Here is a 12326-nt window from a genome sequence, read left to right as displayed (position 1 = left end):
ATGGTTTTCTTGGTTTCACTGGAGATGGCTGGTAATTACAGATATGCTTTGGTTATGTAACTATACTCCTATTATGTTAATGTGTGTGCGCAATTTAAGTAGTAGCTTAAAACCTATATAGGCTGAAGTTACTCTACAAGAAGATATGTCAAAGAAATAATCAATCTTCCCATGTTTTCTTCCGCCTGCTACTTCTATAGCTTTCCTTCTTCCTTCCTAATTACAACCCTTAAATAGAATTCGTGCCTCATATCAAATCTACCGAGTATCATAACTCCTCCAAGTGGTAAAGATACCTCAAGACAAATGCTGGGTATAGAAGCCACAGGGCATAAATATGCAAAGAAGTAAAAAGCTAACCTTTTCAAACAATAATTCTTCCCTCTCACTTACCAACTTCACATTTCCCTGTATGGCCCCGGAAGATGACTGGTTAGCCAGAGACGGGTAAGATTCCTCAAGGGAGGAACAACCTAAGACAGGCACAGTCGCAGGGGGGCCATCAGGTGAGAAATTGGGGATCAACAGAGGTGAGGCTTAGAACCTCACCCCCCCTGTTCTGAGAGAAATCTTCTGCATACGTGGATGTTTTATTGCCCTGGTCTAGCTTGGATTAACACATAGTCTACAGGCACACACCTGATCATATCTACATTTGCTCTCTTACAACACTAAACTATGTTTTCTACCTTTATCTTGTATCTACCTACCACTTCAGCATTTTATTAAAAATAATAATAATAAAGAGAGAAATGTGGTATCCACATATAAATCAAGTATAAAAACCAAATGAGTATTCATATTTGAACTGACTGTTTATAGTTCATAATGCATGAGCAAAACCGAAAGTTTCTGTGATGACTGACCTTGTACTGTTCACTATGTAACTTATTCATTATGTAAGAATTTGTTCTACATGTAAGAACTTGTTTGTTATGCCTCAGAAGATTGGAGACTGACGAAAATTAGGCTTGGGGTGGATTAATGATTGTGCATTGAGCATTGACTCCCCTATACAAAATTTTATTGTCGTTAACAACCATTTGATCAATAAATATGAGAGATGCCCTCACAAAAAAAAAAAAAAAAGGACAGACTTCCAATGGTAAAATAAATAAGTAACTGGGATGTAATGTATAGCATAAGAAATATAGTCAAGATATTGTAACAGCTTGGTAGGGTGATAGCTGGAACCTAGAATTATGTATATAAATGTTCTGCCACTGTGTTGTACACTTGAAAGTAATGTAATGTAATACTGTGCGTCAACTACCCTTCAATAAAAAATAATTATTTAAAAAAAAACCAAAAAAAAACCACATGATCATCTCCATATTTGCTGAAAAAGCATTCAACAAAATTCGACATCCATTCATGATAAAAATTCTCAACAAAATGGGTATAGAGGGCAAGTACTTCAACATAATAAAGGCCATATATGATAAATCCACAGCCAACATCATCCTTAACAGGGAGAAGCTGAAAGCTTTTCCTCTAAGATTGGAAACAAGACAGTTTCCACTGTTATTCAACATAGTACTGGAGGTCCTAGCCATGGAAATCAAGCAAAACAGAGAAATAATAAGGAATCCAGACTGGTAAAGAAGAAGTCAAACTTTCACTATTTGTGGATGACATTATATTGTACATAAAAAACCCTAAAGACTCCACTCCAAAACTACTAGAACTAATATCTGAATTCACCAAAGTTGCAGGATACAAAATTAATACACAGAAATATGGAGGTTCATCAAAGTGCTCAAAATAGAAATACCATTTGACCCAGGAATTCCACTTCTAGGAATTTACCCTAAGAATGCAGCACTCCAGTTTGAAAAAGACAGATGCACCCCTGTGTTTATCGCAGCACTATTTACAATAGCCAAGATATGGAAGCGATCTAAGTGTCCATCAGTAGATGAATGGATAAAGAAGAGGTGGTACATATACACAATGGAATATTATTCAGCCATAAGAAGAAAACAAATCCTCCCATTTGCAACAACATGGATGGAGCTAGAGGGTATTATGCTCAGTGAAATAAGCTAGGCGGAGAAAGACAAGTACCAAATGATTTCACTCATATGTGCAGTATCAGAACAAAGAAAAAACTGAAGGAACAAAACAGCAACAGAATCATAGAACCCAAGAATGGACTGACAGTTACCAAAGGGAAAGGGACTAGGGAGGATGGGTGGGAAGGGAAGGATGGGGGGGGTAAAGAAACGGGGCATTATGATTAGCATGTATAATGGGGGTGGCACGGGGAGGGTTGTGCAACACAGAGAAGACAAGTAGTGATTCCAGAGCATCTTACTATGGTGATGGACAGTGACTGTAATGGGGTTTGTGGGGGGGGAGATTTGGTGATGGAGGGATTCTAGTAAACATAATGTTCCTCATATAATTGTAGATTAATGATACCAAAAAAAAAGATTATATGTCAATGACACTGTAATTTTAAAAAAAAGTAAAGGAAGTGGTATTGGGGAGAATGGACATCCTTTTGTGTTGGAACTGTTTCAGGTGAAGTTATTGAAGGGTTTTTATGCAAGAGAAGGCTGGTTGGAAGGAAGAAGGCAGACTGCTTTTTCAGTAAGAAGGTTTGGAGTTTGGGACCCAAAGTTAGGCTTTCTGTATTAGTTCAACATCCTCATCCCAAGACACAGAGTCCCACTTCTCAACCATTGTCCTTACCTTCTCTTTGGAGTGTTGTCATTTTAAATGGTATTGCAGTATCTGCAAACCTACCCATGGGTGTTGGGCTGGGTCCTCAAACAAGTCTGTCTTGGAACTTTAAGGCTGCAATGAAGAGATGTTACAAAAGAACTAGATGCTTTGAAGTTATACTATTTATATAACATATAATAAAAGCAGTACATATTTTGTAACTGCTTATTTTTAAAAATGAAAAAGAGTTTAGAAAGTTGAAGTGTTTCTTTGAATGTATGAATTACCAATGTCAGTCATTTAGAGGGGTCTTTAATGTCTGAAATGCTGTATCATTTTGACAGATTGGTAAGTGGTTGATGATTAACATTTTGTGTTTTTTATTTACAGAAACTTATCGGAGAAGTGTTTAATATTGTGAGCCAACAGTCTACTGCCCGACCTGGCTGCATTATTGAGCTCGATGCAATAGCGGACCAAGTAAAAACACGCTTGTGAATTGCTCATATTAATATACTTTATCCCAGAGTGCCTTAAATGCATGTGATATATTTTCATTCTCAGAATAATTTTCTTGTTTGATCCTAAGTAAAGAAAAATATAAGAAAAACCTCTTTATTCTCATGGTGAAAAATCTAATCATTTAGGAATTATTCTTCTCCAGTTAAATTTGTATCTGTAGCCTTATTTCTTGTTTAAAGGTCATTTGAATCAGGGAAATCATGAAGAAAAATACTGTACAGCTGCACAGAAGCTTAGTTTGTGGTTTCTCTTTTTATATGATTACTCATTTCAACTCAGTAAATGATGACTTCAGCTTAGAGTGTTTGCCTTCTTAGGCTGAATATTAGGTATTTTTATGAGACCCTTTAGAATGCAGATGAAAGTAGAATCAAAGTATAGATTCACTTTCTAATCACAGTTCTTCTATGTCACTCTTGTTCCCTAACTACTACCTAGAAAGAAGGAGAACTTCTTCCTTTAGGGAGTTTCTAAATCCCATTCCAGTCCTCAAGGTATTTGTTAAGATATTTGTTTCTTCAGGATCATGTTTATGGACTAAAGGATAGAACTAAGATATTCATTCCAAATATTAAAAAAAGATTATTTTGGTTAGGAAGTTACTAATATTTTCAAACAAGGAAGTGAAGAAAGAGCAACCATATTTTAAAAGAAATGTAGAGTTATGTCATTTTTTTCATGGTGTTTTATGCATTCTGTTGAGGAAAATGTAGTAATTTGCACCATGTAGAGAAATTACCATATCTGCTCTTGGCAATAGAAGTGTGGCTGCCAGACTCAATTACTAATGCCTCCTAGGAAATCCATACATAGCCTGTGATTTCTTTTTTCTACTCCTTAGGAATATGGGAGAAGAGTGGATTGGCTTCATTCCCATAAATGTCTTAATTTTTAATGGACTGGGTGTTAAATTAATTTCCACTTTAGCCCTTTCTTCCCTCTTTAGCATGGGATATTAATGCAGACCACTTTCACCTAGCATTCTGCTTTTTACTTCATACTTGTTCCAGATTTTCCTCTTCTCATTGAGGCTATCTTTAACACCAGAGCTAGTAAACTGCAAGCACTGAAAATGTCTTAGGCTTAAACAACAAAGTTTCAAAGTCACTCTAGGTTTGTGTGCAGTGTGCTATATGATTTCTAGATCCATGAAGACATCACCCTTACCTTTCTTTCAATTATTCTTCTCACTGGTAGAGGTGACCTTTTATACTATAAATGTGAAGAGATTTTTTTGTTTCTATTTGGAGAGCCATAAAAATGTCCTATAACTTTCATAAAAATTCTGTAGGTTAACCTAACAGTTCTTTAATTTCCTTTTGTTATGTAAGGAGGCTGATTTTCTTTATTCTCTAAGAGTATCTCTAAGAGTATATGGCCCATCCATCCAGTGCCAATCTAATCATAGCTGCTTCCCTTCCTTGAAATCTGTGGGGCAGCCATCTAGTTGTCTTGACATACTTCCATAATCTACTTCTGTTTGGATTTAGCCTTCCCTTGAATTTCAGTTATCTTGGATTCTAAGTAGCCATTTGTTATTGTCTTTATTCTTTGTCTCTGTGTGGTCCAAAAAGATGACCAGGTAGCCCAGCAGTAGTAGCTGACAGCGATGGTTCATCCATCCTTTTAGAAATCCTTGTTTCTTACATGTAAATTCATTTAACCAAATGCGTGTCATCTCCCCTGGCTATTGTAGGATCCCTCATAATTCTCACTAAACAGACTTATTGCAAGTACTTTGAGGACCTTTCTGGTTTTTCCTTTTTTTTTGTTCTCAAGTGGAATTAGAAAAACTAGCAGAGTCCAGGACTGGTGCTTGATGTAGTCAGCATGCATAGCCATCTGCAGCCAGTCGTAAGACCTGGTATTTTTTAGCTCGAAGTAGTATAATAGCACTTAACTATGTTTTTTTGTTTTTTGTAGGTTTTCTTTCTTGAGAAACAAACCTGTTGATTTGTTTTTATTAGAGCTCCTCATTTCCCCTAATGTCTGTAGCACCTTTGAAAGTAATTTTTTTGTGCCTAGGTAGTCCTGAGGATTTTTTCTGTTGCTTTTTCCTAATTAGTCAATGAAGAATAGAAATTGGTAGATTTATTTCTTCTACATTAGTGTTTTTGGGGTGATGGTGGGTGGAAGATAGGGAATTTCAAAGGTAAAACTGCATTTTGTTCATATTTGTAGTGTGGCTCAAATACACAGTTGCTTCATGTGTTTCAAGAAGACTTCATTATAGGATATAAACCACATAAGGAAGATACGGAGAAAAAGGAAACAGGAGTATTTTTTCAGCCATCACAAGGTAGTTTTTAAAATATAGTCTTGAGTTTGATACCTTGATCTTAAATCTCCAAACTGTCATTGAGTATGAATCTTTATGTCAAAAGTCATAACTCTCATAATTTTTGGCAAATACACCAGTTATTTCTTTCGAAATTGCTTATTTGTAGGTGAAGAAGGCATGTGGGTGAAAATTACATTTTAAGAGACAATTTCACTGGTAATACAGACTTTTGCCAAGGAATGTTTTGCATGGATCCTAGTTTAATTGTTTTAAAAATTAATGTAATTGTCCAATTCTACAGTTAAATTGTTTTGATTGGTAGTAAGTTCCCCATGGTGTCTTAAGCAAACCAATTAATTTTAGTATCAGTTTTCAAAAGTTTTCAATCAGTTGCTGAAGACCGTTGGTGAATATGGGATGTAAGGCTTTAATGTTGTATGGTATACCAGAAACCTCAGGTACCCTATGAATTAAAGGGACCATATCATGGTTTTCCCCTCTGAAGTGTGGTATTTCTTTTTTCTTTTTGTGAAAGTAGTTTTCCATAGCACCTTTCAAGAGGAAACCATATGATGTTTAAACTTTATTACTTAGTTTAAAACATTCTCTTCAGAAGTTTTGACTTTGTTATGAAACTGTCATGTTCTATTTGAATGTAGATCATACTGAATATTTTCTATTTGAAAGTAGGAAAGACATGTCCTACTTTGAGAATTCAATTTCTATAATTAACATTTTTTAGTTTACAAAAGGTTTCTAGATACTTTATTTGGTTATAGATTTTAAGTATCTAGATGGACATATTTAATTTTCTTGGTATATCTTTTAACATTTAAAGAAAGTATTTCTACTGAATTTGTACAGTTGATTTCCTTTTCTTTAGTGGGAAAATCAGAATGAATTTCTGTGTTCTATGAGGCTTAACTCAAACATAACTTCACCCCTCACTAGTAATTTTTTTCCTTTCATGTATGTATTTTTCTTCATATATCAGAACTTTTCTCTTTTATAAGTTATTCAGTTGTCATGTTCAGTTTTATTTCCCTGTTGCTACAGCACAGCTGTACTGCTTTACTATACAGTGTTTTTCTGTAGTAGTTCACCTTTATCTGGGCTGAACTTTTTAATATGCTTTCCAGTAAACCTAGCTACTACTTATCATGCTATTTCCAACAGGAAATATATGTCAACCTACTAGAAAACAATGTTTATATAAAGTTGATTTTTAATTGAAAGACATATTTAAAAATACTTAATGTCCTTCTTTTGATATTTCTTTATGTCATTGTAAAATCAGGCCAAAACGTTTCCCAATGCCTTTCCTGATTTTCCTGTATTTTTTGTGCATATTTTCTCTGATATTTTTCCTGATTGTAGCTATTTTCTGAAAAGACTTGATATGTGTATTTCTCCTCTTCCCTGTCCCTACCTTATTTACAGTTTTAATTAAAAATTCAATAAAAATTAATTTAATTTCTTTTAATTAAGAAAAATGCCAGTTATAGACAAAATTAGAGTGCACAGTAAATGAGCTTCTCTATGCCCATGACTCAGATGAAGATTTTAATATTTTGTTACACTTGCTTTACCGACCTTCTTTTCTTTTCCTTTCTTCCTGAAATATTTTAAAGCAAACCCAGCCATTATGTTTTTCACTTCAGTATACTTCCATATGCATTTCTAAAAGTGACTTCTTAATGTGACTGCTATTATCACACTGATAAAATAAAAAATTCCTCAGGATTGTGTAGTAACTAGACCATATTTACTTCCTTCAGTTGTCTCAAAAATGTGGAGATTGTTTTTAATTTGTTCAGATCCATACCCAGACAAAGTCCACATTCTGTTTCATTGTTTATTAAGAGTCTTTTAATCTTAAGTGACTGCCCTTTATATTCTTATCTTGCCACTGATTGTTTTAGAGAAAGTTATTTAAAGGAATTTCTATGAATAGTTACTTGTTATGTCATTTAAAGTGTAGGTTAGCTTTGTAGACTTGATTTGATCCAGGTTCAACTTCCTAAGTGATACTGTGTCCTTCACGGGATGTAGAAAGAACATACTGGAAGAATGTCTTATTTTTAGTGATGCTAAGACTCAGAAGATTCACTTGGTGGCTCCAATGTAATTTTGTCTACAATCTATTATCTCATGATTTCCTCCATTGATACTGTTGCTTTTGAATCAATTATTTTATTAAGGATTGCAAAATTATGATTTTCTAATAATATCAGTTCTCATATTTTTATTAGCTGGAAAACATTTGTAAATAAAAGCTTTCTCTTATTAACTGGAGCTATTTGACTACTTTGAAATACAGAGGTATTTCTAGGAAAGTCAGGGTAAGTGCTTAGTCTTTCTCCTTAATTGGCAATTTCAGAGGAAGGAGTTCATGCCCAAGTTACCACTGTGGTTACTGATGAGCTTATTATTGTTGTTGTTTGGCTTTTGTTTTCTTTTGAGCATCATTATGAACCCATTTGAGAAACTATTTAAGAATAATATGCACACAGAGAAATATTCATATCACTTATGGATTTTTATGTACTTAGCATTTTCAGTTTATTGTCATTATTCTTTTTAATGTTCTATATTAGGCTAATGAGGACGCTTTCTGAGTTGGTCCTGAGTCCTTTTGCTACAACCTTATTATTCTTAATAGTTTACTTTCTTTCAGACACAACATGATATCCCAGGCTTATCTTATAGACATCCTTTGCAAGAATGGAGTCATTCCTTCAAACAGATCCTTTAATGGGGCATGGTATTTAGAGGCCAAAATTTGAGCTCTAGCAATGCTCATTCCAATGAATTGTCATTACAGTTTTCATTTTTAAAGAAAGTTTTTGTTGTCCTGTGTACATCTCATTTTCATATGTGAAGAAATGCAGTTGTCAACAGGGGAAACTATGTCTACAAATAATATCTTTTTATTAAAATTGCTTAAAAAAAAGTATACCACCACCACCACTGCCTCTCCTCCCATAACTTTTTTTCAGAAATGCTTTTCATATAGGAAAAGCAAGGTAAATGTTTATTTCATTATTTCCTATTAATTGCCAATTTTCCAAATAGGGAGTTAGTGCCCCAGTTACTTTAAGGTTCATTAAAAGAGGCTGACTTGCACTCCTTTGCTCTCTCTTTCTCTCTCTCCTTTTTCTCCTCCTTCCATTCTTTCCTTTGTTCTTTTTTATCCTTTCTTTCTTTTTTTTTCTGATGTGCCCTTTCTTCTGGTATTTTTATGAACTTATGATTTTTTGTGGTTAAAGTATTTTAATAAATTATATTTTTATTTTTTGTTGCTCAGATTGTCCCATCTTTGACCAATAGGCTTCCCCTCATGTTGGCTTTTGTGTACTTCTGATATAACCTCATTAGTCTTTGACAGCTACCTAACTTTTGGTACAAAAATTACATAAAACTGCTCATAACTGTCTCTTTTTCCCTGTTCCTCCTGATTTCTATAAATATTTTTTTAAAGTCTTTCTTTTAACCCTATAGAAACATATTACTTAAGAATCCTTTTCTTTTTGAACAATAGGATATCGCCCACCACCATTTTCAGAAAAGTTCTTTCTAGTTGTAATTGAAAAGGACAGCAATAATAACTCTATTCTCCATATGTGGCACCTTCATCTTAAATCTGTACAGGCATGTTTAGGTAAGCAATTATGTTAATTTTTTGCTGAGATGATGTGAAATAAATTCATTTTACTGAATATGCTTTAGGTTGCTTAATTCCTTAAAATGAAGGTCCAATGAACAATAAATGGAATTGCTGAATTGAAGTATGTATATGCCAAATATTTAATTACAAGGTCATAGCTCGTTAGTAAAACAGGTCAATCTAAAAATAAAGCAGCCTATGGGCACATTAGATATATTGAAAAAAAATTTTTTGACTGTTTTTTCAATTAATATTTATTGAATACCTGTTTGGTATAAATGTATTCTAGATACTGTCTTTCTATAAATCAGTTTTGCCCATAGAATTAATATTGTACTATAGTGTTGATTAATACACACTGCCATCTGATACAGTATACATTGGCTTTAGCATCACTCATAGAAGCATATTTGCTATTTAGAAAAATAGAATTGGCATCTGAAGCTCATAAGCAGAACTTTTTATAGAATATTATTAAGCCATACTTTTGCTATACACATTCATATTAATTTCTTAGGAAATTAGAAAATCTGTAGTATGAAGCAAAGAAGTTGATAATGGATCTTTCTTTTTAAAACAAACTTTTATTTTCTGAGAGATAATTATTAAAGAACTGCATAGACAGCCATATCAAACTGAATCTAAACTGGTGAACTCAAAATATTTGAGAGGTTTAGAAAGATTTATTACTTCTGGTGATTATATAATTTAACTGAGTTTATATGAATTAAACATTTAATACAGTAAACTAATAATATGTATACATAATTTGTTTCCTCTGTAATCCACATCATCACATAGCTGTATAAACAGCAGTTCTAACTGGGCTATGAACTGGCATTAGAAAAGACAAATGACTCAATAGAACCTTTACTGGGGCCTAGTTGAGCCTAATCCTCCAAGGCAGCAGGAATCTGAAAGTTTGTTTAAAGCCTTTGCAGTTAATTCTTGGTGTTACATATTGTTTCACAGAAATGAGAGAGTAGAGGTATCTAAACCAGCTCGTCAGAAGAGAATACAATATAGTATTTTCTGGAGTTGGGCACACAGGTAAGAGTGGTTCTGAAGAGAGTAATAGAGTTAGTAACAGATACTTGTGGTAGGACAGGAATTATGTGATACCTTCCATCCCACTGCTTATGAGGGAAGTATCCCACTGTTGTTATAGTTAATGTAGAGTTGCTTGCTTACTTTGTTTGTGATGGCAGTAAAAGGTCACAAATGCTAAATAGAGGCAAACAAATAGTATGCTCTCTTCAGCTATGACAGCACCTGTCTTTTGGTTCTAACTTATGCAGCAGATTTAACATAGAGCATATTGCCATTAGAGTGAATGCTTGAGTGTATCATCTGTTGAAAATCCTGGCAGAGGGTAAAATGAAGGCTTAAATTTAGATGGGGAAAGAGCATGTTGAGTGCCTTCTAAGTGCTAGATACTTTATATGTGTGTGTTAGATATTATCCCTAGTTTACTAATGGAGTAATATTAAGCAACTGGATCAAGTCTAACATCTAGTGTGTCACTGAACCAAGTTTCAGAATCATTTCTTCTGGCTCTAAAGCTTCACTCTTTTTTTCCTGCTCTTACTTTATTTCATAGTATGAGATAAACATTAGAAAATTATCTGGCTTACAGGAAGTGAAATGAAGTAGTTCAACCTTATTTTACAGGTGAGAACATAACCAGAGATGGTGAAGTGCCTTGCTTAGGGAATCATACCTATTTAGTGATAAGAGCCAGGAATAGTACTTTTGTCTTACGACTACTGATTTAAGTTTGTAGTTTATTCCATTTTATAAAAATGTTCTTATATTTCATTTTGAGTGGTTGGTCTGCCATTATAAAATGGATTGACATATGTATCATCCACCAGAAGCAAAAGGGGACTGATTATTCTCAGTATTTGGATGCTTCTTGAGATGTACAAAGCCATGAGACATTATCCTTGCTCTTGATAGACTCGTAGCCTGATGGGGGCAAACAAACACACAAATAAATAATTGTAAAGCAAAGTGTCCCTCACATATATAGAAGCACAGATAACTTAATCTGCTTAGAGATTTACACTCCACTCTAATGTGAAAGCTGAATACTAGAAGATCAAAGTCAATATGCCTTATAAAAGCCAGTCAACTGAGGCGGAGCCAAGATGGCAGCGTGAGTAGGACAGTGGGAATCTCCTCCCAAAAACATACATATTTTTGAAAATACAACAAATACAACTAATCCTAAAAGAGAGACCAGAAGACACAGGACAACAGCCAGACTACATCCACACCTGCGAGAACCCAGCGTCTGGTGAAAGGGGTAAGATACAAGCCGCAGCCTGGCGGGACCCGAGGCCCCTCACCCCAGCTCCCATCAGGAGGAGAGGAGTCGGAGCAGGGAGGGAGAGGGAGCCCAGAACTGCTGAACACCCAGCCACAGCCATCCGCACCAGAGCGCACACACAGTGTATGCGTGGGGTCCTGCATACTAGGGAAACAGGACAGTAAGACCTTTGAGCAGGTCCCGAAGTCGGTGCTCCTGTGACAAAGAAAAGCAAGTGCTTTTTGAAAGTCTTAAAGGGACAGGGACCCCACGGCTGGATGGAAGCATCCCGGGTCACAGTCCAGCAGCTGGAAATTCCAGGGAACTCTGGGTACACTAACCCTCTGGGCAACAGCTCTGAGACCCCTCACGGAGGTAAACAGCCAAACAGCCCCCCATCCATTACCCCTCCAGGGCCCCCACCATAGCAGAGCAGCAGCCTGAGGCTGGCCACGCCCACAGCGACAGAGCTTCCTACATACTAGCCGGGCAAGATACAGAGACCCAGTCTACACGCAATTGCCCAACACAAGCCACTAGGGGTTGCAGTTGTCCCAGTAAAGAAAGGCCAGGAGCAAGTGGAAAGTCTTGGCTCTCCCAGCTGACAGATGAGTCAATAGCTCACCATTGCACCTATCAACATGAAAAGGCAAAAAAATTTGATCCAGACAAGACTAACCCAGACAGCTTTGACATTTTCTATATCTTCCCCTGAGAAGGAACCTGGGGAGATAGATTTAACCAGTCTTCCTGAAAAAGAATTCAAAACAAAAGTCATAACCATGCCGATGGATTTGCAGAGAAATATGCAAGAACTAAGGAGGGAGAATACAGAAATAAAACAAGCTCTGGAAGGACTTCAAAACAGAATGGAC

At 35.5% G+C, this 12326-nt stretch overlaps 1 protein-coding gene across 4 annotated transcripts in view; it reads left to right on the top strand.

Annotated features, from left to right (window-relative positions):
- The window catches only part of DMXL2 (Dmx like 2), a 169547-nt gene that overhangs the window by 92049 nt on the left and 65172 nt on the right, over positions 1-12326 (top strand). For all 4 annotated transcript variants that reach the window (XM_036917781.2, XM_036917783.2, XM_036917780.2 and 1 more), the window contains exons 14-16: positions 3061-3150; positions 5374-5491; positions 9015-9134. In XM_036917781.2, the coding sequence (XP_036773676.2) occupies positions 3061-3150; positions 5374-5491; positions 9015-9134 (328 nt within the window). The remainder of the gene's footprint in view (positions 1-3060; positions 3151-5373; positions 5492-9014; positions 9135-12326) is intronic.

The sequence above is a fragment of the Manis pentadactyla genome, chromosome 11 (assembly GCF_030020395.1).
Source record: "Manis pentadactyla isolate mManPen7 chromosome 11, mManPen7.hap1, whole genome shotgun sequence".
NCBI lineage: Eukaryota > Metazoa > Chordata > Mammalia > Pholidota > Manidae > Manis > Manis pentadactyla.
This window is presented reverse-complemented; position numbering and strand designations above follow the sequence as displayed.